Below are 27,933 nucleotides of genomic sequence, written 5' to 3'. Positions count from 1 at the left end.
TTAAATTAGAACCTAGCAGCCAAATAGCATGAATGTGGCCGTCTAAGTATTTCCTTCAAGTGCATATTTAAAACAAAATTACCACACCCCTTCACATGGAAATGCTCCCTTGGAGAAATCAACGGATGATAAGAATTTAATAAATTCATCATTACTCTGAAAAACCATGGGAACTGTTCCATGCAAAAAAATCACAGCAAGTAATAGCAAATCAAGAAACATGGACCATTTTGGTTCCACAACAGCCCTGAGTGACTCTCAGGGCCAGTTACCAACAGCCTCTGGCCTTTCCTCTGTCATACTGGATCAGTGGTGACCCCAGCCTATTTCAACGTCCTCATTGTCCTTCCTGCCACTGTCACCTCACAGCTGCCCTTTACATGCCACTTGGACAGACTCCTCTTCCCGTCAGCCCTCACTGGCAGCACACTCAGGGCTCACGCCCCAGATCGCTCACATGGAGAAACCACCCTCTCCACCACAATTCCAACCAGCTTCCGTCTGGAGAGACCTCCTCGCTCGCGGGAGCAGCTTGGAAACCTCGGGGAACTGTGTTCTCGTCTTGCTGCACCCTAACCCATCACAGCCTTTCCTGGGGTGCCCCCCCCTTAATAGGTTTTAAGTTCTTTGTGGGCAAGGACAGTATTAAAATCATCTTTATTGATCTCTTATTTTGTACCTCAAAAAAAATTCGTCTGACGCACTGAGAAAGGTACATTATCACTTACATAGGATGTCTTGGCAAAAATCATGTAACTGAAATCTAATCATAAAGAAACATGGAACAAACCCAAATTGAAGAATAATTGACAAAAGTGGCTTTGACTCCTCCAAACTGTCTACACCATGAAAAACAAAAAAGACTAAAAGACATGTTATGAAAACAAAGAAAGGCTAAGGATATAGAGACACAACAACTGAATGCCAACACGTAATCATAGGGGCAAATCACTGTGAAATTCAGTATTAGAAAAATTGGCAAAACTTGAATCTGGACTATATGAGACTACACGGTATATATATATCAATGTAACCTTTACCGATTGATAGACGCCCCTTGGATGTGTAAGGGCACGTCCTTGTTCTTGGGACAGACACATGGAAATACTCAAGGGGAAAGAAGCTCTGATACTCATTTCCAAATAGTTCAGGAAAGGAAAATACTAAAGAGAATACTAAAGAGAGGGCAATGAAGCAATGTGGTAAATATAGAGAATAATTTGGCAAAAACACAGGTAATAAAGCAAATCTGTACTAAAAGTTAAAACAAATAATACATAAAATCATAAAGCAAATATTACAAAATGTTAACTGATGAATTGAGTAAAAGATACGTGGGAGTCCTATGTATTAACCTCGTAACGCTTCTTTAAGTGATGTGCATAAAATTCCTGAAAATTTAAAAATGCATCAAACAAACAAGAAATACTTGTATTAGACTTCAATCCTCAGTCCTCATGGAATCTGGAGCGTGGACACCCCACTAACAATGAGTGACCTGCCCTGCCTGGCCACTTGCTCCCACAGTGCTCTAACCCTCAAACTGAATCCACTCACCACCCAGCTCCAAGTTCAATCCAACTTCAGAATATGGGATCAGTCTTTCTCCTCATCAGAGGAGATCAAGAAGCCCCGAAACCCAGTGGCTTGATAGTTCAGAAGGCAATGCACCCCTTTGAACCATAAATTCCAGTTCTAGAAATGGGCTCTGCTTCCCCTGCCCAGGCCGGTCTTATACACAGGGCACCTAGCACTCTGCACTGCAGGGCGCCTGTGACCTGGGCCTCTCTCTCTCTCGCGGCTGTCCTGCTCACCGCTGCTGGCCCCCGCCTGCAGCTATGCACACAGCACATGCACATGGCTGCCCCGGCACTTCCTCCTGTGCCCATCACTAGGCTTTCCCAGAAGTCTGGTGACCCAGGTACATTACACTGTCTCTGGGTCGCAGACCTCCCTCTCCTTGCAATGAATCCCTAGCAAATAACCGGTGCAGAATTAACACTTCTGACAGACTGAAGTGGAGCTCAGCAGGTGAACTGGATATACTATATTAATGGATTCTTCCTGAAATTAAAAAGGTTTATCATATGAAACTGACTGAAAACCATTCGTCCACTTACAATACTTAATTTTTAGTGAGCAAAAAATTCATGTTTATCAAAAGTGAAATAGGAGTTATAAAATGGATGTTTCCTAGGTTTTAGTTTAAAGAGTTTTCTATTTACCAGAAATAGAAAACTGGCTAAAATGTTTTATTTACTAACAAGAAATTGTAAACAAGGAATTTAAAGCAAAAACTAATGAAAATTCAGGAAACTCCAGACTAAAAGCACTTGGAAAAAAGATACTACTGACTTTTAATTAGTACTAACTTTGCATCAAGAGAACGCAAGCTTTCACAAAGAGTTTGTTTAAATTTTATCTTCTAATTGTCCCTAGTGTGTGGAAATGGAACTGAGTTTTATATATATATATATATATATATATATATATATATATATCGATCTTATATCCAGCAAGCATGCTGATTTAGCTGAGCTGTTTTTACAATTTGTTCATGTTTTTCTCAGATTTTCTATGATAAAATTATTTCACCATAAAGGTTCATTTTTTTCATTCCGAATTCTAATATATTTCCTTTCTCATGTCTTAATGGACATAGGAATCCTTATATTGTTTTTAATTTTAGAGAGAATACTTCTAACACTCTACCTTTAAGTATGACGCTTGTTATACATTTTTTGGTAAGTATTCTGTCAGGATAAGGAATTTTCACTCTATGGTTAATTTGCTAAGTTTTTCTCCCTAATATTGAAAAGGTGTTGAATTTTATCATGTGCTTTTTCTATATCAAGATCATTGCATATTTTTCATCTTCAATATGTTAAAGTGGTAAAATACATTAACAGATAAATTATTAATCCATTTTTGTACTCTATAAACCCAACTTGGGCAAGTATTTTTAATGCTTTACCTGATTCCATTTTCTAATACTACATGTAAACATTTTACATGCATGTTTATATGACCTATAAATTTTGCATTTTTATCTGGCTTTGGTATAAAGGTTTTACTAGCCTCATAAAATTACGTGGGGAACCCACACCATCTTTCTTTGTTCTCTGGGACACTGGTAGAATTCACCTGTAAAGTGGGAGTCTCATTTTCTTTTTGGTCTAATAAGAAGATGAAGTGTCCTATACAATTATGCAAACCGCCTTGAAAGGGAGAAAACATGCACTTTTTACCTTCTTCCTCTTTCTTCCACTCTCAAATCTGGAGGTCACAGCTACCTCCATCATCACCTTGAGCACAAGGTGACAGCTGAAGTTAAGGATAGCAGAGGGTGGGTCCCTGACGGTTGTGAAGCCCCGACCAGCCTAGAATTGCTTCCTTTCAAACTTTGCTTACATGAGAGAATCAAGTTCTATTTTAAGTGTGTTTTCTATTTGTTTTAAGTCTGTTAACTATCCCTTTTCTGATAGTTCTAGTATTGGAGTTTTTAGGTGTGGATCCTACCATTTGTTTTATCTGACTTTTGATGGCACATGGTTTCTTTCAACATTCTTTAAGTCCTCACAGTGAGCTCAGCATTCAAAGGTGTTTTATCTGTAGCTATCCTATCCTACTGGTTCTCAAATGAGGGTATGTCCTTCAAAAAAATTTTAAATCTCCTTGGTGGCTCATTGGCACAAGAGCACTTTCTAATTATCTTCTCATCGTGGGGTTCTCATATTTTTCTAAAGTGTAAATTCAAGCCCCAAGTGTCATGGTGACAAAGCCCAAAGCTTTGAATTATAAGGGGAATTCTCCCTTTATTCCTCCCTTTTGGATCTGGGGTCCCAATCCCCCACAGGTTTCCCTGTCACTTCCCTCTAGTTCCAGATATGTTACCTAGTTCACCCCTTTCCCCCAAAAATAGATCTTTGATGGTCCTAACTTTTAGATATCAAGGCTTCATCTCCTATACTCAATGGGTGTTAAAAAGACCCTTTGGTTAAGGAGACAAGCAACTGACCCAGCCCCACTCTCACCTTGGGCTGCTGAAGGATCAGCTTACTGCTTTACTTTTCAGTTTCTCTTAATTATTGAGAGTTCAGATCTGCATTTAAAAGTTTTGTTATATTTCATTCAACATTTGTAGATGTTCACTGGCAAAAAGTGCTTGAAATTATGATATCTGGTTCTTTATCCTATTTTATTAAAGTTTTTAGATCTTTAGTAGGCTTTGTTTCCAAATACACATGTATTCGCAACTGTCTCCAATATTTGCCATCTCAGGTGAATGTTTTGAGAGCTCAAAACATTCCTCTAAGAGCAGAGGAAACGCAAACAAGAAAATATTTATATCCAGCTCTAACTTGTCCTCAAAAGCTATACAAAGACCATGAACTGTAATGACTAGAAAAGGCAACTTCATTAAAACAGAAGTCAATTTTGAAATGTCTCAAATCTAAATTAATGAAAATAAAGGAGATATAGATTGTCACTTTTCAGCTGAAGTATAAAGAGTTTTGTTTTGAAAAGATGGTCACAATGTTATTTAGAAAAACCAAATACTGGGGCCGTCTGAGTGGTTCAGTTGGTTAAGAGCTTGCTCAAGAGTGCGAGCTCTGAGCAACAGCGGTTCAAGTCCTGGCCCGAGCTGAGCTGCCACTGAGCTACAACAGGTGGCAGGGTGGCTCAGCTAAAAAAATTAAAAAAAACCCCACCCAAATACTAGAAAAATCATCAATGTTCAACACTATGAGAAAAGATAAAATATGAGACATTCATATGATGGTATGGTGCTCATTACCAATATTTCTGTAAAATGTTTAATGACATAGTACTGTGTTCAAAACAGAGGAGCAACAAATAAAGGAATGCATGATTGTATGTATATTACATTGAAGCAATATTTTAACTATAATCTTAATACATAGACCTATACCTACAGAGGGGTGTAAATTGAAGGAAAAACACAAATATGGGTGATACAATTATGCTTTATTTCAGTTTGCTTCTTGGACTTCTGTATTTGTCAAGTTATTCTCTAATGAGCACATTTTTTCTTCATTAGAAAAACTAAAATATTTTCCTACACAGCCAGAAGAAAATTAAGTTGTATATATCAACATATGATGAAATCACAGAAATTAAGAGCACAACTTTGGAGTCAAATAGACTTGGGGTCTCCTGTTTACTGGCTGTATGAGTTAGGCCATTATTTAATATAATATCAATTTCCTCATTTATAAAATAAATACCAACCTGACTAAGCTTTTATGGCAATTAAATTAAATAATCTAGCACTGAGTAAGCAAGTGTTCACTGATATAGCAGTAGTAGACCTTATCCCACGCACCTTACACAAATGATGTTACAAATTTGATTCCTTGAGGTCACATGAAGCAGTAGCAAATGCTAAATCTACTAAAGACACAACTCAAGGGTTCATCGTGTGGGAGAGAGCAGAATTAATGATAGAAAATAGAAAGTAAAGATAAAAGGATAATGAAATAAGCATTCTCACTGTTAAAGATGAGAATTACAAAAAAAAGAAAAAGGTAAAAACTAGCAGGAACTCTGTGATATTGGATTAGAATTAAAGAATTTGGTATGAACTCATGGATAAGCATACAAAGATACTAAAATACAGATATAAAAGTGTGCATTCTCTCTCTCTCTCTCTCTCTCACACACACACACACAAAACCACACACACACACACACACACACACACACACACACACACACACACACACACACGCCCTTGGCTCTGTTTATTCAAAGGCCTGAGAGTAGTGGTACAAAGTAACCAGCATACCTAGTACCAGATCTTGGTTTCTAAATTCATTCTCCAAAATCTCAGACAATCTGACCTCAAAATGAATAGGGACAGTAACAGATTATAAACAACTGAATAACACAGGAAGCCATTAATCCATCCTGATATAAATGAATTGAAAGTTTGATGAGGAAGAGGGTATCTATACAAACTTCAAGCAGATTCCCACAAAATGGTCATTAATTAGAAAAAGAGAAATTGTGCAATTGCAAAGCCTGGCAGACAGAACTTTGTTCAACTGGGACAAGCTAGAATTGTGCACCACCTGATAGGATGCAGAAAAAAACAGGCTTCTGTGCTATCGCTGTCAGAATACATGACCAAAATCTAATAACAAGGAAACATCATAAATGCAAACTGAAGGACAGCCTCAAAACAACTAGCCTATCTATACTCTTCAAAAATAGCACGATCATGAAGAGAAGGAAAGACTGAGAAAATTCTAGATTGAAGGAGACTAAATAGACATCACAACTAAATCCATAATGCTGAACTGGATCCTTCTGTTATAAAGGTCTTTATTGGGAAAACGGATAAAAGTTGAGAGGGGTCTGAGCATTCCATGGTGATAACATTTCATTGCGAATTTTCTGATTTTGAGGGCTGCACTATGGTCAGGTAAGAAAATGTCCTTGTTCACAGGAAATACACATGTATTAGAGTATGATACAGCCTCATGGTGACAGCATACTTGCCAACGGATCAGTTAAGAAAGGATTGTCTACCGCACTCGCAGCTGTTCTGGGACGTTGAGACTGTCTCAAAACCAAATCGAAGAAAATGAATTATGCACCTGAAACAGAGCAGTGAGTGTCCTGCACACGGGGCTCACAGAGTATAAGCTATTAGTAACATCACTGCCGCTGTCAGTCAGGGAGAGATTAACTATAAATCCTTGCAAGAGCCTCAGTTTATGATTGCTACTAAATATAAAGATAATCATTCTAAGACTCATTAATTGCTTAAAAAAAAAGTTCCTCCCTAGAAGAAGCAAAGAGGAAAGGGCACGGGTGACTACAGGTGGTCACAGGTGATCAAGAACCTTCTCTCCTGGTAAGACAGATCAGATCTGAGCCCTCAACTTGTTTCCCACCTGATCACTAAGAGAAGACTCATGTTGAAACAGCAAAGAACCAAGCATATAATCAGATGTTTCATGCTATAGACCAAGACCTCTAACACTTTTATAAGACAGACTGTGTGTGTGTGTGTGTGTGTGTGAGAGAGAGAGAGAGAGAGAGAGAATCAGAAACTATCAATACAAAATGCTCCATTTTAAATTATATGTTTTCTTCACTATCCCTAAATGCACTTTGGGGAGCTAAAGGACAATTATTAGTAAGGGGAAACAAATGGACTGGTCCTTGGGAAAATTCATGCTTAATAATTTAAAGATAAAGGCATCCCCTCTCAAATGGCCACTACCTTTTGTTCTTTCTGGGACTCCCTTCACCATTATTTCCTTCCCCTCTTTCACGGGCCTGAGTCAGAGTATGCTGACTACAGAAATCATTTGGGATGAATCTTGTTCAGGTGGTAAAAGTGAACACCTCCTGAGTGCAGAAATACATATGTGTGTGTGTGTGTGTGTGTGTATGTATATAGATATATATGTGTGTGTGTGTGTGTGTATATATATATATATATATATATATATATATATATATATATATACACACACACACACACATATAACATCCCAAAGCAAAGCCCCATTTCCTAAGGGTTCCCAGATTAGGCAGGCATTAGATTCTAGCCGCTGATGTGCCAGCCCCTTGTAGCCTGTATCTTACTTGAAGCTGGAAACATCTGCCCCCATTGTTTTGTTTTTTTTGTTCAATTAAGTTTGTTTTCTTAAACATCATGGCTAGCAAGAACACAGTGTCACAGTACCTCAAAGTTCTCACTGAGTGTGAAAATCTGCCTCTGGGGTGGGTGTGGCCTCTGCCCTGACTCACGACTTCCCCCCTGAACGCTTTCTCCCTCTCAAGCTTGGGGTTGGGGGTACCGCTCCCACAGCTGCTCAGCAGGTCAGAGAGTCTTCAAGAGTGATCAAAAGAACACAGTCACAATCCCTTAGCTAACATCCTAGGAGTCAAAGAGTTTTCAGACTTCAGAACATTCTGGATTTAGAAGGGTACTACAGTGACTATACCATATAATTTGTAACAAACACCCCAGCGTCTGAGCAATAATCCCATTTCTATCACACTGGTACTTTCGCCGTACAGATTGTGCAAATTCACACAAAGGGAACGAAAAGAAATTAAGAATTAAACAGCCTCATATCAGTTCAGGTCAAGTGTGACCATTAAATGAGTTTCAGCACCAACTTTAGCATAAAAATCTTTTGATTTTCAGAGCGTTCAGATGTCAGAATTAAAGACAGGAGATCATGGCTTTCCCAATTTTTAAAAGCAATGAACCAGAGCATATAGATGAGTCTGTTCCCACTATCATACATGTGTTCAACAGTAATACCACCAAAACCAACAGTTCTGGACAACCAGGTCTGACAGGACACAACATTCAGAAATATAATAACCAGCTTAGAACGGGGAAAAATAAAGAGGTAGCCAACCATTGGGGTTTAAAAGGGACCTAAGTGATAAACATGGAAAAAAAAAATCCAAACTTTCAGTGCTTGCTAATATGCTAAATAAATTATGCAAAGTACCTAAATCAACTTTTATCTACTACCAGAAAATTTGTGATGAGAAATAAATAATTCCTTCTTAACTTTCAGTTTCACCTGCTGACTAGGAGCAAAGTTCCTGCATTGTGGGGAGGTTAACGTCAAAGTGTGCGGCCACAGAATCACCATTCCTAACGTCAAGGGTCATGTCAGGGGTCGTGCTGATGGATGCGCCACCTCACAGGGTTAGGACAACAGCTTGACATCCTCCTCAGATGACTCAGGGCACTAAGAGTCAGCACTCAGCATCCTGCAGCCACGGTCACTCATTCAAATGGAGCACCAGAAACAAACTCATCACACAGCCCCACTCCTCACAGACTTGACGCAAAGACAGACACACAGGCAAATTCTGTGAGGCCATGCACCCGGAGCGTATAGATCGGGTTGTGCATGAGCCAAGTGGAGGGAGCAGTGCTTCTCTGATCTATTAAATCGCACACACTCTTCTGACCCTCTGAGCAGCTGTGGGAGCTGTAGCCCCAAACCCCGAGCTTCAGAAGGAGAAAGCAGTTCAGGGGGAAAGTCCTGAGCCAGGGCAGAGGCCACACCAGCCCACAGATTTTCACACTCACTTGGTGGGAACTTTGAGGTCTGCCACAAACTTTACTTATAAGGAGGCATTCAAGTACTTGTTCACATCAGCTCACCCAACACCCTACAGCACAAGCTGGACACGGGGATCACGACACAGAAATGAACCCGTGTGACTGGTGAGGTCAAAGCAGTCAGAGAAGTGATTCAGGGTGCAGAGCCTGTAAGGGCACGGCCACCGGCACGTCTTCATGTCGCTTTTTCAGGTGAGAGACAAATAACATCCTTCTATTTCACCCCTAACCCACACTCGGAAACAAAACTGATGGGAAGCATCGCTCTGAATGACTGCCGGTGGTACTCAGTGAAAAATGAGCCAGGAACCTGTGAGTCGCTGGCTTGCACAGGTGCGTTACACACCACACTTAATAAGCATTCAGTAAAACCAGGTGCATAACCAAAACTAGGAAAACATAATTTGGTTGGTTGTTATGAACCTAAAAGGTAAACATTTAAAACACAAAAGAGGGTTAGTCAATTTGCTAAAACAGTCTAGCTTGTGTAATATGACAGCTATGTATCAAATAATTAAATCAATATGACATCATCATCCTTTGTATCTACACATAAATCCAAGTTCAAGTATTCCACACTTCATCTGGGCAACACCAAGGTATGACCAGGCAGTCATTAAATGCATACATAAAATAAACATTTTAAAGTATAAGATGCTTTTGAAATATTACCACCGATCAGCTTCTTTGTCATTGGAACAGGGCATACTTTGAAAAAGAAACTGAAAGCTCAAATTCACTGTTTTCTAAAGGGAAAAAAGGTAACTATTAGTTTATTTATACAGACACTAATATATACGCCCCGATAGAGCTTTATGCTACCTCTTAAAACCACACAAAGAGTATGTTGCCTTTTACTGACTCCAGGTTGATTAAGCAGCAACATTCTAAAATTTACATGTAATTTCTCAGCATCCTATAGGAAAAGGTTTTCACTAAAACAATTACTCATCTTGCTATTATACTTAATGTAGTTCTTCCACTAACTTCCTTGAGCCAAGCATCTTTTTTTCCCTAAATCCTTGTATTTGTAGACTATGTCTTGGATGTCCTGAGCATAGACTACTTAATCACCTCCTCATATTCTTTTAAAAAAATCCTTAATCAAACATGTAGTCACATGATGGATAAAGGATAAAAATGAATGCATACACTCTATAAAAGTTCTCTCACATGTTGAGTTAAACTATAGTCTATTATCGACATAAAAAAACAGAATTTTCTGTTATTTTGTCTCTACTGCTTTTTATTTAAAAAATAGTAATTCTACCTGTTACACAAATCTTAGAAAGATGGTTGAGAACTGGATGTGTCCATCTCAATACCAGTAGTCTAATCACAGATACTTTAGTGAGTATGCCTGGGGCCTTTCAAATGAATAAAATAAACCACTAACCAAAGAACTTTCCATAATGTCCTCAGTTTCCAATGTGGTGTTTGGAAGGCGTGACAGACGTGCATTAGGATAATAATCTCCCAATTTGCAATAAGTTCAAAACACAGATCAATTAAATGTATGTCTTTATCTTGCCCTTTCTCACGTTTCTTTTTCTTAACAGGAAAAGAGCAAAGCGGCTTTCGACTCCAAAGACATTAATTACAACTCCTTCCAAAGAGGTTTACTACAGGATATCAAAGCCTTTTTACATCTTAATAGTATATGCCCAGATGTGTGAACACACAGTGAAAAAAGCAAAAGTTCTCACTGATGGGGCCCAAGGGACTCACTTACCTTGTCTCAGGGTTGTAGCCTAATATGTAGAAAAATGAATCCACTCGGGCTTTAAACTCTCTAGCAGCAAATATGTCAGAAAAATGGGAGATGTTACACTTCCCTCTGAAAATAAACAAACAAAAAACCACATTAGTAATACCTCCAATTGCTTTGCAAGCCAAAGTACTATTGGAGGGGTAGGGGTAGGGGGAAGGTATAATTAAATCCACATTACTCTAAGAACATGTAGAATATGGCTACAAACTCCATAATTGTCTATTCAGAAAACTGGGAGTTCCCAAAAGAAGAAAATGTCCAATATTATATATATTTTTGTTTCATGACTCCTTCAGCTTATAACTTTACAACTTAATTGCTTTTATCTCAGCATTTTAGTCACAGAATAAAATTAAACCACAAAGCTAAATTGAGGGCAGGACTGTGATGAGAGGATATTAAACTAGAAATGATGGGGAAAAACTGAAACCATAGTCAAATTACTTTACCAAAAAAATAAATCCATCTTAGCCCTTCTACATCATCAAACCAAAATGGGCCTTTTCTTCCTTACAATAGGCAGAATGTAGCAACTGTTAAATATTTTTCTTTTCTTTTAACATGCAAGAAATAAACTGACTTAAAAATTAAAACTGAGAAATTTTAACATTTTAAGTACTTAAATGGGTTCTAATATACAAACAAACACTTCCCAATTTTTTAAGTAAAGTTAAATGGCTGTAAGTTGGAAAGCACGTTCCCAAGGAAATGCTGCAATAAACTGCAGTAAGGTTTCCAGGTTCATCTACCAACAGAAGTAAAACCACCCTATAGCTGAAAGCTCTCCAGTACTCCAGATCTCCTTAAGCAGTCTTCCCACGCACCAAATGCGAATGTCAGAAACATGATACCATGCAGGCGGGCCCACCTTCCCACTGCACACGTACACGTACACACATGTTGGGAAACCTTCCTAGAAGGCAGGGAGGTTTTAAGAACTCCAGCTCCCTCACTGGTCAAGTGGGAGCTAAAGGCTGTGATGAGAGAGGGTAGAGCTGGAGAACCAAAAGCACATCAACCCCACGCCACGAAGCTGCCAGGGATGGGACCGCCCACTGCCCGAGCCGGCATTCCATTCCCATAAGGACTCTGTGATTTGGATGGAACAACATCCACACCAGCTAATGGCCAAGGTGTTGGTGAAAGGAACTGGCTGAGCGATGTCATCGTGGGAATGGACATTCATTCATTTCCTGCCGAGAAATTAAAGAGCAATGTCCTCCTTTCCCACAGGGCTTAAGTAACTGTGACCAAAGCATCAGTGATGGGCAGAAGCCAAGATGGGCTCAGACAATTTCCATTTTTAAAATTAAATTAAAATACTATTGATTTACGAATGTTCCTTTGGGAACTACTGATTAGAAGATAATGCAGGACTATTGAGCACTTGAAATGTGGTGGTATAACTGAAGAGAAAGAAATTTTAAAATGTATTTAATCTGAACATAAATTTAAATAGCTACATGTGGCTGGTGGCTACCACACTGAACAGCACTGATTTATAGAATATTTCCATCACTGCAGCAAGTTCTAGTGGAAGCACTGATACAGGTATAAGATACAGTGAAAGGAAATACGGGCCAGGTATCAGCGGGCCAGGCCAGGAGCGAGCCCTCCAGTATTCAGCTGGAATAAAACGAGCTTCTGGAAAGGAACAAGGTTGTAAGATCACTTTTACAGATGAAGAATGTGCTCACTCTGCAACTAACTACCCATTTATCTGAAGTGGTTTAGTCCCTGAAGCCTAGAAGAAATAGATAAGGTCCTTTATCAAATCAGGATAAAAATACTTATTGTACCTATCTCATAAAAATACAAAGATCATATAAGAAGTCTATGAAACTTTGAATACTATTCAGTGTTATGTAAAATAAGTTGTTTCCACCATCATTGTCCATTACTAAAGGAAAGTGAGTCGTCTTTTATTATTCTTTGTTATTATTCAAATGTAAGCTTACCCTTAAACTTGAGTAATTAATGAACGTATTAATTAAAGGTATAAAAACCCTAGAAATCCACAACTCTAAAAACAGGCAGTAGAAATCAAATATGTTTAAAATAGGGTTTCTCAGTCTCGGCACCACTGACATTTTGGACTAAATAACTGTTGTTGGGGCTGTCCTGTGTTTAACAGCATTCCTTGCCTCTACCCAAGAGCACCCACACACACATCATCATGACAATCAAAAATATCTCAAGAAATTGTCAAATGTTCCCTGGAGAGGGTGATACAACTTGTTTAGGGAAAGACTTTTGATAGGAAGAGTGGTGCTAACATTTCAAAATGTGTGTATATGTGTATCATTTTAAGCATTCCATTTTTTTTTTTTTTACTGAGCCCTTTTTCATCATGCTCTCCCAAAAGCAATACATCATTTGACAGTGTTTGTGGAATGGGGGAGGAGAGACTGTTAAGAGAAAATGGCCATCACCCCCAGTTTCAGATACCTCTAAGGTCCTGTACACCCCATTTCTAAAGTGATACTTGACTACTGACAGAAACACGGCTGAAGACAGGAAAGCCCCGTGTTTTAAGGTCCTTTCATTCACCAGTAACAAGGGCTTCCTGGAAAAGACTTGTTTCAGTAGTCGTCTGCTGTGGGGCCTAGGGCGGTGTGTCACTTGAAGAGTCCTCTGGCTACTGAAAGGAGAGAATACAAGAAACTGTGGCCCAGAAATTTATTCCCTAGAACTATCCATAATTGGGAAAGTCTTCGCAGACTCCCAGGCAAATGCAAACCTCAGAGAAACTCGTGAAGAGGCACACTGCTTACAGTAGCATGTTTGTTTACAGCAATTATTTCACTCTTATTCAAAAACAAAGGGGTAGGAAGATTTTGAGACAGAATCAGTATCTTGTCTACCGTAAGCCATCTGATTAATGACTGACTGGCATGGGTTTTTTTTTAAGTTTCTTTTCTATTTCTAGTTCTGTTTCTCTTGTCTTCCTATGGGTTATTTGAACATTTTTTTACATTCCATCTTGATTTGTTTACTGTATTTTAGTATATCATCCTGTACAGTTTTCTCAGTGGTTGCTCTAAATACAACAATACACAATATTACTTCCACTTAAGTCCCTTTGCCTTTCCACTTTTTAAACATAACTGTCTTAAGTGGTTCCTCTATATCCATTGAGCACAACATCAATGCATTCTTTTGACATTTGCTCTTGTTTTTATCATTTAAGCTGGGAATTTAATTCATTTAATTTTATTTTTTCATTTAAACCAATGTGTTTATAACTAGTTTTCCTCTAATCATTACTTTAAATGCATGCCATGGATTCTGCTATGTTGTATTATTATTATTATTATTATTATTTTTAAGATTTTATTGGCGAGTTGGGGGAAGGGAACAGCGCTGGGGAATCGGGGGAAGGGGAACAGACAAGTTACTGTTGTTTTTGTTCTTCAGTCTAGTTGTGGAGGATGTTGCTTCACTGGCCCAAGTTGGCACCATCGTTGCGCTCTTCCCGGCTGAGGCAGATCAGTCACCGGCTTCTGGACAGCCACTCACGGCGGCTGTTGGCTGCTCACACTGGCTGCTGGCTACACACGGTAGCTTATGGCAGCCCACTGCAGCAGGGGACTGCAGCATACGCCGTCACCAGCAACCCAGGGCAGTCCAGACCCAGGTCGAGCTGTTGTTCACCATCTTAGCTGCAGAGGGCAGTGTCACTGGCCTTCATATATGGGATCCGAACTGGGGCCCTCTGGCGTCCCAAGCCAGTTCTTTACCAACACACCACTCAGACGGCCCTGCTATGTTGTATTTTTATTGTCACTTTAAAAAATTTCTTCAGTTTTAGTTTGTGTTTCCCCTCATACCCAGGAGTTGTTTATAGGATTTATTAAATTTCCAGGTAAAATGGCCTTCCTGGTTTTTGTTTTTGTTTGTAAACTATAATTTTATTGCATTTTAATCAGATATTTTCTTTGTGATCTAATATATGATCAATTTTTAAGAATATGCAAAGGTATACAGAAGAGTGTGTATTCTCTACTATTAGGGTATAGAGTCAATATATATCTATTAGATTAAATATATAGGAATAAATGTAACAAGAATGGGAAAATCTCTATGAGGAAAATTCTTAAACACTTCTAAGAGACATAAAAGTAAATATGAACAAGTGAAAACAACGTCCCCTGCTCTTGAAATGAAAAACTCCACGTGGCCTTTCCCCACAGCTTGAGCTATAATTCAATACAATCCTAATACAAATACCAATTATCTATTTCATGGACTGAAACAGTTAAGATTAACGTGGAAAAACAAAAATGAAAAGGGGGGTAAACTAGCCCTATTAGACATTAAAAACATACTAGAAAGCCCCTATAATTCAAAGAGTGCGGTGCTGGCACACCAACAGACAATAGGAAATACACTGGCAAGTCCAGAATACATATGGAAAATGATATATGACAAAGGTGGCATGTAAACTGCTGAGGTACAAACAGACTGTATAAATAAATGGCGCTTGGACAACTGGGTAGAATTCCCCTTTAAATTTGGTGTAAGGAAAGGCTTTTTAACTATGACTTGAGGGAATAAAAGAAAAGACTGATAAATATGACCAGATAAAATTAACCTTTGTATAATTAAAAAGAAAACTGACAGAAGTGGGGGGAAATATTTGCAGCATATACGACAGACATACGAAGAACTTCTAAAAAGTGAGACCAAAAGACAAAATCCCAATAAAAAAGACATGAACAGGTGATTCACCAAAGAGAGAAACACTATTTCTCGCCTATCAGACTGGCAAAATTAAAAAAAAAAAAAAAAGGATAACATTCTGTTGCTAAAGCCGGAAGTCTTACACATTGTTGGAGGGAATGCTAACACCAACGGCAAACGGGTATATGACTTCTGGAGGAAAACCACATATACATGAACCTTTCAACCCAGCGATCCCTCACCTATGAATCTACCTAAAGATACACGTCCGACAATAAGGAAATACATATGCACAAGGATATTCACAGCAGCATCAATTATAATGGAAACCACCAAAACGTCCATACAGCACTATCTACCAGAGTAGAACAGACGATGGTACGTCCACACAACGGAGTACTGTACAGCTGCAAGAAATGAAGAAAGAATGAGAAGCTCTCTATGCACTGATAGGGAGCAATTTCCAGAACACACCAAGTGACAGAAGTCAGGTGCAAAAAAGTATCGACAGTACACTACCCTTCAGATAAAAGAGAAGAGGTTGTAAAAAAAAATAGACATGGGGCCAGCCGAGTGGCGCGATGGTTAAGAGCTGGCTTGGGACGCCAGAGGGCCCCGGTTCGGATCCCACATATGAGGGCCAGTGTACAGCTAAGATGCTGAACAACAGCTCAACCTGGAGCTGGGCTGCCGTGAGTCGCCGGCAACGGCGTAGGCTGTGGCCCCCTGCTGCAGTGGGTTGCCATGGGCTACCGTGTGTAGCCAGCAGCCAGCGTGAGCGGCCAGCAGCCGCAGTGAGCCGTCCAGAAGCCGGCGACTGATCTGCCTCGCCCGGGAAGAGCGCAATGATGGTGCCAACTTGGGCCAGTGAAGCAACGTCCTCCACAACTAGACTGAAGAACATAAGGACAGCAACTTGTCTGTTCCCCTTCCCCCAATTCCCCAGCACTGTCCCCATCCCCCCCGATTTCCCAATAAAAATCTTAAAAAAAAAAAAGACATGTATGAGTATTTGTTCATTTGTGAAAAGAAAATGCAAGAAGGATAAACTAAGAAGTAAAGGGATCCCTTCATTACCTACAGCAGGTGTGTGAGCAAGAGAGAGGGACGCGGGGATGGGAGCCTGAGAGCCAGGCTGAAAGCTATCTGTGTGTAGCTCTGAGCCTTGGAGCCACAGCCGTTGTCCACATACCCTCACATACCACGAAAATAAACAAACAGTCCGAATCAATCAGGAGGAGCTCAAAACAGAATGCAAAGCCTCACAAGTGAACCTAACTAACTACAGTGCAAGTAAAAAGGAGATATGTAAGGACAAAACTGACCGAAGCAACTTTGGAGAGGGGAATCTTACCGATACACTAAGACTAAAGACACAAATTTAGTCAGTACATGTGCTCGCTCCCACAGGGACACGGGTTACAAATTCCGCATCTACACTATGTGGATTCTAGCACCGAATAAAAATAAGTAAATGTGTTTTAAACAATAAGAACTGAGTTGGTCACTGTTGAAGGGGAAGAGCAGGGGGAAAGTGAGTCTGGGGTGGTGGACTGGAGCTTGCTTCCCCTCCCTGCTCTCGGCCATGTGAGGAGCACACAGAGGTCGCCGTGTACGAATGAGAAGAGGGACCTCTCCCCAGAGCTCACACATGCTGGCACCCTGACCTCGGACTTTCAGCCTCCGGAACCAGGAGGTTGTTTACAAGCCACCCAGTCAGTGCCATTTTGTTATAGAGCCTAAACTAAGACATCAGTGAAATTCAAATAAGGTGTTTAGGTCAATGGTATTGTACTAATGCTAGTTCCTGGTTCTGGTAACTGTTACTAGTTATACAAGATGTTCATTAGCACTGAGGAAGATCGCGGGAGGGGTGTATGGAAACAGTCCTTGCAACTTTTCTGTGTGTCTAAATGCAGTTCCAAAGAAAAAAATTTTTAGAAGACTATGGAGTACTCAAGGGCAGAGAGGGCATGTTCTTCAGTGAGGTGCTCCCTAGAGCCCTTCCCCTACGATGGCTCAACATCATGTTAAATGATGAATGAATAAATACATAAAATGACTGACAAGTTATGGTGTCTAATGAAGTTCTAAGCATGTATAGACAAAACAATAAAAATGCTGTAGGTCGAAGTTATTTCACATATAAAAACAACAGTAGATTAAAACCAGAAAATGAATCTTAGACTGCAAAACTAAGAGATCTGAGGCATCATGAAACTCCCTAGGGAATTTGCAGGAGCTAAAAGAATTCTGTAAATGCTAAGGAAAGGTTGGGGAGCTGTACAAAAATGTAATTAATCTGTTTCAATCACTACAGAGATAGGATCCTAGCTGCCCATAACAAAGTAAGGAGATAAATCCATTTGGGGTGAAAAGCAAGAGACTGGAAGCCCTAAAGAGCTAGTTTAGGGTTTCTTGGCCTTGGGTTCCCAGAAAATTCCATCTAAAACATATTCCTATAATAAGAATTCCCCTGTAAGATGACAGCTTTTAACCTATCTCAGGATATTTTCTTTCCAGTGATTACTGGAAGTAGAAAGCAGATACTCAGAGAGTTAGAAAACAGCCCTCCAGATGATGAGGCGTTTATGAGTCCTGAGCTGCCCTCCACAATCACTCCTGGAGAATTAATTCCCTGTGACAAGGACACAGCAAACCTGATAATGCTGCCCAGTTCATGCTCACAGTCCACTCACACAGCAATTGCTCTAGAGACTTTGACCATCACTAAAACATTATCCTTAGGGTATAAAAAGTAACAGCAAACAAATTGCAAGCTACAATTTTTATGTAGTTTAATAAAATTTATCTGCTCACTCTCAGAATCGGTTATCTGCTCATTCTTAACAGCATCTAGGAGATGGCTCCTCGAGTTAAACTCTTCTCCCCATACCTGAAGCAGTTGGTATCCAATTAATCCATCCGATAAGCCACAGAAAACTAAAATAAATGGATGCTAAGTAACTAACATCAGTAAGTCGATACAGAATTACATTTAATTTCACCTTTTATTTTCTCCCTTTTATGCTTTTAAGAACTCAATTCAGATTCAAGGAGCGGAAGCACACTCATGCCGCTAAGTGTGAGATACTCTGCGAGGCTGTTTTATGCACCTCACTTGACTGAATGATGTGTGAGCCAGAAGATGTGTGTTTGGCTCAGGTTCTGTCACTTAATCATGTGACCTGGAATAAGTCTGTCAAAAGGATAGCTCAAAGGTTAACAAACTTGGACGTGGTCACAAAACTATGCGGCAGAGCCAGGACTCAAACTGAAGTCTTCTAATTCCAATGCGGTGCTTTTTCTATTATACCAGTATCAGCCAAAAATACTTACTGGAAATAAAGAGAACTCAAAAAACTTTACTTAAGATATTAACTTTACTATATGGTTATTGATAAATGTAACGAAGAAAAGAAATAGTTGTAGAAAGTTAGCTTGAAAGGGAGGGCTGGGAGGCAGCGAAGGCAAGATGTCACAGCAGCAGCAGAGCCGTGATGTGAGCAAAGCACAGATTTCCACCCCTGGGGAGGTCCCACAGTCTCTCGGAATAAATTGACTTTGGGTAAGGAAATACTACAATGTCAATTTACACTAGAGGCTGCCGAGGGATTCTGCCTTCCTTTCGAGTCCTGATGGCTAAAGGACAAAGCTCTCTCTCCTTTATAACCCTGCCTAGCACCAGCTTGCAAGACAGTTATACATTGTCCTCCTGAGTCAATGAAATGGCAAGCGTCCCCCGAGTTACTGTGAGCCCGACGGATCCATACAACTGAGCACTTGGATCTTTGAGAATGGTGCTCAGCACTAGCACTATCAGTCTTCCTCTTCTTTCTTTTTCTTTCTGTCCTGCATGTTTTTTTCTCATTACAGTCATCAAGTCCTCTTTCATGTGCCTATGGGTTATTTGTCTCTTCTTCAAAATTGAATTTATTTTTGGCAGTACTGCTTTATATGTATGGAAAAAGAAAAAAAAATTTTCTGTGGATACGGTGAAGGAAAAATTTGAAGACATTTAACTCCCCTCCCCCCATACATTAAAAGTAATCTTGCTTTGGTGAAGAGAAAAGGAATAAACAGATATTCCTGGGGGCACTGCCATTCATCTCTGCTTCTATTGAAGGTGACGTTGGGTGAGCAACCTGCCGCTGAGAACCAGGGGAGGTGACTAAGCAACAGGAAGACCCACACAGATGAGTTCCAGATGTGGGCAGGTGTCAATACATACACGCTACCAAGTGTGCCAAAAAACGTAAACACATTTTAAGAGATGCTATCTATGTATTACTTTTCGAAACTGAATTGAATTATGGTAGCAATGTGTAGTATGATGTTCGCTCAAAAATGGCGTTAATCAAGGGCCGGCCGAGTGGCTCAGTTGGTTAAGAGCTCACGCAAGAGTGTGAGCTCTGAGCAACAGCGGTTCGATGCCCAGCCCGAGCTGAGTTGCCACTGAGCTACCAACAGGTGGCAGGATGGCTCAGCTAAAAAAAAAAAAACACACACACACAAAAAAAATGGCGGTAATCAAATGAATGCTAGCATCACCATGCGACAGGCAGGACAGTCACAGAAAATGGCAGAAGCACAGTGGTCATTCGAGGAGCGCAAGTGTGAAGTGGTATTTGAAATGAGAATGCTGTGAAAGTACGACGACAATGGAGGCGTGAGTATGCAACAGAACCTCCAACGCACCTAACAAGTGTGCACATTCATGATAAGTGTGAGACACATGGTACTATGTGTGGTGTTCACAAAGGATGATCCAGGAGGCCTTGCACAGCAACAAGTCCTGCTTCTTCTGCTGTGGTGTTGGGACAGCTTACACGCTCGCCACAGAAGTCTACCAAACAGTGTTCACCATAATCAGAAGTGTCTGGATACTGATGGAACCACTTTGAGCATCTTTTGTCAATGCAGAAGTCAAACATGACTTGTATTCATCTTTTGTTATCGGTATATATTGAGTATTAGAATTTTAATACAGTTTTTTCCTTTCTTAAATATGAATACATTTTTTTGGCACCCTCTGTATTTACTAAGCACCTACTGGGCCAGATCTTCCAATAACTATGTGACCACCATCATCTGGTATCTTTGAGGGGGCAGGGGGGAACCAATTGTTAAGTCACACAAGATATACTCTATTTGAACCTAAAAACAAATTTAAGATGAAAGCTTTATAAAACCACTTTATGGCCCTTTAAAGAAAAAAAACGAATCCGTAAGCGATCTAGTCATATACACAGTGAAAGGCGGGTAAGAAATGACCACATTAGCACTCCAGCCCTGAGTTGCCTGTGAAGGAACAGTGACCTATACAATTACACACCTCAGAAATGTATCATTGTAAACCTAGTAAAAGTACATTCATCTGGGTCCAGCTAGAAGATCTGGGACAACCGTTTCTTCTAAAAATGCTAATATAAAAACACTACAAAACTGTACAGCCTCTGATAAATATATAAATATAGTCATTTTAGGCAACTGTGTGAAAACATGTTGAATAACCAGTTACATATCTATCTCAAATATTTATTTGTTTTAACTTCAACTCTAAGTTGCTTAAAATCATTTACCTCAACCAACAAAATAAGACCGGTAAAGGAGGGGAAAAGCATGCAAAACAGGATGAGAAATAATTGCAGGATCAAGCCACTTGTCTTAGCTAATTATTTCAAGTTCCATCAATCTTCCATTAACTTGCTTTGTTCAGCATGTGAGTTTAAGGTTCAAAAGCCACTGCCACAAAGACATGAAAAGCCTGTGGGAAATTTTGGAAGACGTTTATAGAACACCACGGGAATTCTCCTAATGTATGGATGAAGTCCTGCAGGAAGCCAGCTCTAACCACGTACACTCGTTCCTCTGCAGCGGGATTTGGCAAGCTGTGGCCCACGAGCCACGTCTGGCCCACCGCCTGTTTTGGTAGAACCCAAGAGCTAAGAACGGCTTTTACATTTTAAATGGCTAAAAAAGAAATCAAAGGGAATAACACAACCTCCTGACATGTGGAAAGTAAATGAAATGCAGATTTCAATGTCCATAAAACGTTTTGTTGGAGCACAGCCACCTTGTGTATGTTGCCTGTGGCTTTTGTGCTACAACAGCTGAGCTGAGTGGCTGCAACACAGACCATATGAAAGATTATCGGGCCCCAAAAGTTTGCCAAAACCTGCCCTATATTAAAGTTGCTACTAATTTGCCTTGAAATAATTGGCTTTAGCTACGTATCTTTGCACAAGAGACTCCAGATGGTTTAGTGAATACCATCTGAGCAATACGAGACAGACATTACTGTATCTCATTGTAGCTAAGCTAAAAGCCAGCATATCCCTATGGTCTTTTTAAAAAACCATATTCTTTAACAAAGAAAGTAGTTCTTCTACTACTTTATTATTTCCAGTGGGGAAAGTTATTACTTGTCTTACTTCCTCTACCACTTAAGCAGCACAAAATCTTCCACTTACATACAAAATATACCAGAATAAAAAAATTTATTAAAAAAACAAAGAACTGGGCCGGCCGAGTGGCGCGATGGTTAAGAACTGGCTTGGGACGCCAGAGGGCCCCGGTTCGGATCCCACATATGAGGGCCAGTGACACTGCCCTCCACAGCTAAGATGCTGAACAACAGCTCAACCTGGAGCTGGGCTGCCGTGAGTCGCCTGCGACGGCGTAGGCTGCAGCCCCTGTGGCAGTGGGTTGCCATGGGCTACTGTGTGTAGCCAGCAGCCAGCGTGAGCGGCCAGCAGCCACAGTGAGCGGCCGTCCAGAAGCCGGCGACTGATCTGCCTCGCCCGGGAAGAGCGCAATGATGGTGCCAACTTGGGCCAGTGAAGCAACGTCCTCCACAACTAGACTGAAGAACAAAACGACAACAACTTGTCTGTTCCCCTTCCCCCAATTCCCCAGCACTGTTCCCTTCCCCCCAATACCCCAATAAAAATCTTTAAAAAAACCCAAAGAACTTCTACATACTATAAATAAAATGGCTTTAGAAGAAAGTTGCAGGTGTGCAGAGGTAAAAAAGAAAATATATCAGAATATATGTGTGTCCTTTTCTTGAAAGAGACAGACAAAAAAAAAAAAAATACCAGAGGGTACAAAGCAGGGGCTCTTGGCCACTTTTTGGCATAACTGCCTAAGACATTAAGATTAATTGGCAATGTTACCTTCTGCCTTGAATCAAGTCTTCAATATATTCTCCCTACCCTTGAGTTTATTAGTAGAAAATTTTTCATACATACAGAAAATTGAAAGAACAGGTCATTACACGTCCTACAAACTTTGCCGTGTTTGCTTCTTCCATGTATTTATCTGTCTTTTCCAGTGGCCGTGACTGAATCTTTAGGAAACAATCTGCAGCTCATCATCATACCTCACCCCAAATACTTCAGCAACCAACACCAGGATAGTAATTTTCAAGCAAATAAAGATACAAAACTATAGAGAGGGTGTAAAAAATTAAATAGGAAAAAAAAAAGGGTTTCTTCCCCACACACAGATGAGTGAAGATACAGGCCACCTCTGAAATCCCAATAATCCAGAGTTAACACTGGAATGTCAGCTTCCGGAGAGGAGACCCCAGGAGTAATCTGATCGATATCGTAATTATCAAAAGAGAGCCGGACAGCTTGGCCTCTCTGCCTCCCGTGCTCGATGACTTCTTCGCAGCAAAGACTGCGTCTCTGGCACTTACCTGAGGGCAGCAGCATGGTAGGTGTCTACGTAATCGGAAATGAAGAGCTCTCGGTTCTTGATTACTGGGTCTGTAATGACAAGCTCTCTTCCAGAGTCTGCCAAAAAATTAATTAATTAAGAGGATATTAAAATTGAGCTTCCCAAAACAATTAGAAAAATTTTGCAAAATTTTTCTTTCAGGTTCACCTCCCACTAGAGAAAGCACAACAAATGACCAGGCCTGGTCAGCAAAATAGAGGAGAGGAATAATGTCCAGCAGAAATAACAGGAACAAAGTATTGTGTCGGGTATGTTTTCTACCCTTTACTGAAGCCCCCCAGTTTGCTAAAATGCATAAAGTATAAAATAAAAAAAGGAAAAAAGAGAAGAAACAACTGTCACATTTTAGCAACTTGTAAAACTACTAAATATTCAGCGATCCTGCCCATCTTATTTTTTAATGCTAAATATTCCAGGATGGGGTGAAATCACACTGTTTCCATTCCATTGCAAAGGATAACCAAGTTACTATTTTTAATAACAAACTATACTTTGTTTTAACAGAAATTTTTATAGTTTCAAAGGAGAGAAAAAAAATAGTAAGATATAAAAGAACATCATTCTTCAAAACTATTTCTGACTACTGGTTTGTTGAATTCAAACCTATCACCAAAAGCAGTGGGGAGGAGCTCGGTCATCCGAGACAGACAGAGCTGGACCCCTGCCCAGAGGCCGCCACTTAGAAGATCTGTGGCCTTGGCAACTCCTAAGCATATCTAAGCCTCAATTTCCTCATCTGGAAGTGGGGAGCGACAAACCCTAACTCATATAATTAATGGGTAACAAATGTGAATCAGCTCTCATGAGGCCCAGCACTTCTCAAAAATCAATAAAAAGGAGCTATAATACATCTGAACAAATGTAATATACATTTTATGTACATATCTCACATGTCAATAAAGTTCCCAAGTAGAAACTACAATGCCAGAGGGAGAAAAAAAAATAAAAGATGCTCTGAACAACCTTCTTATTGTTCTGAAAGTCAAGACTCAAGTTGAATTCCAAAACATTCAAAAGAGCATTGCCTTGAAAACTGAAGTTCAAAACCGTGGCTACAGAGACGTTCAGTAACACAGATTACTGAAAAGGAGAAAAGAAAGAAAACACAACCCTGCAGGGTTTGTGGTATTATGAGTTCATCATTAGGTGGGAAAGGGGATGAGAAATGAAGCTACTGTTATGTCCAAAGTAGACCTATCTCTATTCCAGTTTATGGGAAGGCGCCATTAGCACATGCTCAGGTCATTTCTTTTTAGAGGCAAAAATAATAAAAGAACTCAGCAAACAAAATGAACATTCTAGTAATGTCGTTATTTATAAAAAGCTTTTTGAGAGAAAATTTTCCATGGAAGTCGTCTCCATTTAACGAATGTTTTTAGAAAGAAATCTGCCCGGAGCTAAGAAAGTGTAAGAATTGAGCCCGAAGGCCGTATTTACCATTTTCATTATGCCGATCCTGAACCAAGTGCTGATACACAGAATCGGGAACTTCAGACTGGCGGTAGTACCATTTGACGTTCATGAGTAGATGGTCCCTCTTACTCTGAAAAGGAAAATCTAACAGCATTAGGAACAGGGTTTCAGGTGCCCACCGCTGCATACCACCACACCCATGCACAAAAGCCCCCGGAGACAGTGGACAGGCAGAGAGGGAGACGCGGTTACCACCAGGGCCACGAAAACACACACGTCAGTTATGAGGCCAAATCTTATTTTTCCCTAAGTCCCAGCAACTGCACCGCTCAGGCCCAATCCCTCATTTCAGTAAACAAAGGAGGCCAAACTTGAATCTATACCTCTCCCCAGCTTGACTAACTAATTCATTCAATGTTACATTTCTTATTTAGCATTAACTACATGGTACCACATGAATACATCCGTCTATCTTAACTTTTTATCACTTTGGTAAATATTTATAAACTGTGTTAGCACACTGTCAAGCCAGTAAGGGCAGTAAGTTGGAAAGCACTTACCCAGCAAGGCCTGGCACAAAGTCCTCTCTCCAGGGTTTGCCAATCACCCAGACCGAGTTACTGCCTCCCTCCACTTTACTGCCACTCTATGTGCAGTTATTGCCATGCAGCAAACACGCAGCAAACTACAGGGAGGTGGTGAGGGCCCTGGGAGCCGGCCACGCAGCAGGGACCCTGTTTTATTTTAATCTCTGAATTTCCAGAGAATAGAACATCCTGCACATAAATGTTTATGACTAATGATGAGCTCTATGATGATCAGGGGCCCATAAATGTTTGTGGGACTCTTACCAATGCTATCCCTAAAGTTAACATTGCTCCTGGTTCACTCAAAGAATAAAGGCTCAAACAATGTCCTTCCATTGGACAGCTCTGGGGGCTACAGCTTGAGGCGGGTGGTCTGTGTGCCCCTGGCCATTAACCATACACCATGGCAGCACGCTAAGGCTTCCCACAGCCTTAGCCCAGGTGAGGGCCTTAAGAGACTTCCCCAGGGTGAATGCAGTATCACCCTTCTTAGCAGCTACTACTTCTCATGTCAAGTCAGCAGGTCAGAAATGAATCAGAGCTACAATTTGAGAAATGCCTCATGTTTATAAAGGAAGTGGCTAAATCCTAAAATATGCCAAAGGAGCCTTCTCTAATGAAGTAGGATGCTTTCTGCTTAAATGAGAGGTATAAACACAGTCTTTACCAAAAGGCCAGAAAGGCTCAACAACGAAAACTTCTGCTAAAATAGAAAATATTGGATTGTCAGAAAAGTCATGATGCATTTTTGCAACGAAAAACATACAAAAAAATACATCATGACTTTTCCGACAACCCAATAGTTGAGCCATTTAAAGAACCAGAAATGGGGGGGGGGGATGGTGGCTGCCCAAAATCTTGACTGAAACCAAATATGAAGTCTATTCCAAAGTAAATATAAACACCAAGATTCTTACTTTGTAATTAATTGTGCCAAATAGGCCTACAAAAAACAGGGCATCATTACTGGTTTGAATCAAATGGATTGTATACAAAGAATAATCCTACATAATGGGTACATTTTAGTTTTTATCCATTTTGCACTTTAAATTCTACACCCTTTATACTGAAGGTGGGAAAACGAGGACAAATCAGTATGTTAAACAAAAAGAATAAATGTTATACATAGGAGTTTATGGACAGGTGTAACTACTTCCAGCAGGGGGTTATGGAGGAAGTAACATCTGACCTGAGGAAAAATGGGAAAGATTTCAATGGGTTCTTTCTTAGGCAAAGGAGGAGACCTGAGAAAGTCACAGAGAGAGAAAACAGGAGCCACACCCAGACGCACACGGCCCATCTGCGTGCAGTGAGGAGAGTGCTCTGAGTGATGCTGAAGGGAACCTGAATCCTGGCTGTGGTTTGGCCTGGGTGGGCTGGGAACTCTGGGACAAGTGGGGTCTGCTAGCTCCCCTGCTGACCAATCCACAGCAGTGAGGCCACCTAGTCATGGGAAAGCAGCTAGAAGGCCACCATTTCCTTCCTGGGTAGAGTGACAGAGAGCAGGGCCAGGATGAGCACTCATCACAGAAACAAACAAACCAGAGGAGGAAGGACCGAGTCTGGCGGTACACTTGGGGGTGCCGTCTCACACAGGGGTTCTCCATCTCGGCACGACTGCCATCTGGCTGAGACAAATCGGGGTGGAAACCTGTCCTGTGCACTGTTAGATGTTTAGCAGCACCCCTGTCCTCCAACCGCCAAATGCCCGTGGTACCCCTCCATCACTGTGACAACCAAAAATGTCTCCGAACATTGCCAAATGTCCCCTTCGGGGACAAAGCTACCCCTGGTTAAAAATCAATGGTCTAAGTTTCCTCTTGAAGGAGAGCTAACCCAGAATGGTCATACTACCACCTGGTCAGGCGCTGCCAGCTGAAGAACACAGACCGCAGGGAAAGGAACACAGGCCAGCGCACCACGGCTCAAATCCCAGCTCCACCATTTCCCAGCTCCAGGACTCGGGCCCGTCACTCAGGTTCTCTAAGTCTGCCCTTCCCTGACAAACGGGAATGCTGAAGCCTACCTAGAGGACTACTGGGAGGATTAAAAGGATGGAGTAGCATCTGGAACTGAGTAGAAGGTACTCAAGAGGGTACTATTTCCTGTTAGTAGGTGAATGTAACAGTGCTTCCCAGAAAACTTTTGAGAACTTTGCTGAGAACTGTAGGAATTATTTTTTCAGCAGACTGTGGTTTCTTTTAAGAGATAATCGCGGTCTCTGGTAGCTGAGCTACTAGTGAAGGCTGCTGTGCTCAAGAGTCATGAGTTACGTAACAGTACAAGGAATTTAGATCTACCAGCAGCCCTAGCAACAATGTTCTAAAATCTATACTTTTATGGATTTCCGTAACACATCTAGGATGCCTGAAAACCTGAAGGGCAACAGAAATAACCTTTTAAAGATACCAAAACTGGAGACTGTATGATGTCAATTTTTCAGAACCAAGCCAGCCATTCTGCAGACCTTTCAAGGTATAATATCTATGTTATCTTCTGACCCAGGCATACTTAATAATTACATACACATACACACACATACATACACACACACAGTCTGCCAAAAAATTAATTAATTAAGAGGATATTAAAATTGAGCT

The 27,933-nt window shown here is 40.5% G+C and overlaps 1 protein-coding gene across 4 annotated transcripts in view; it reads right to left on the bottom strand.

Moving 5' to 3' along the window:
• Nucleotides 1-27,933, bottom strand: part of RERE (arginine-glutamic acid dipeptide repeats) — a 404,790-nt gene that overhangs the window by 135,124 nt on the left and 241,733 nt on the right. For all 4 annotated transcript variants that reach the window (XM_019639725.1, XM_019639722.1, XM_019639724.1 and 1 more), the window contains 3 exons: nt 24,771-24,876; nt 23,293-23,389; nt 10,866-10,970 (listed from right to left, as the gene is read on the bottom strand). In XM_019639725.1, coding sequence (XP_019495270.1) covers nt 10,866-10,970; nt 23,293-23,389; nt 24,771-24,876 — 308 coding nt within the window. The remainder of the gene's footprint in view (nt 1-10,865; nt 10,971-23,292; nt 23,390-24,770; nt 24,877-27,933) is intronic.

The sequence above is a fragment of the Hipposideros armiger genome, unplaced genomic scaffold (genome assembly GCF_001890085.2).
Source record: "Hipposideros armiger isolate ML-2016 unplaced genomic scaffold, ASM189008v1 scaffold_46, whole genome shotgun sequence".
Lineage (NCBI taxonomy): Eukaryota > Metazoa > Chordata > Mammalia > Chiroptera > Hipposideridae > Hipposideros > Hipposideros armiger.
The sequence above is the reverse complement of the archived record's forward strand: the minus strand, read 5'-3'. Positions and strand labels throughout refer to the sequence as shown.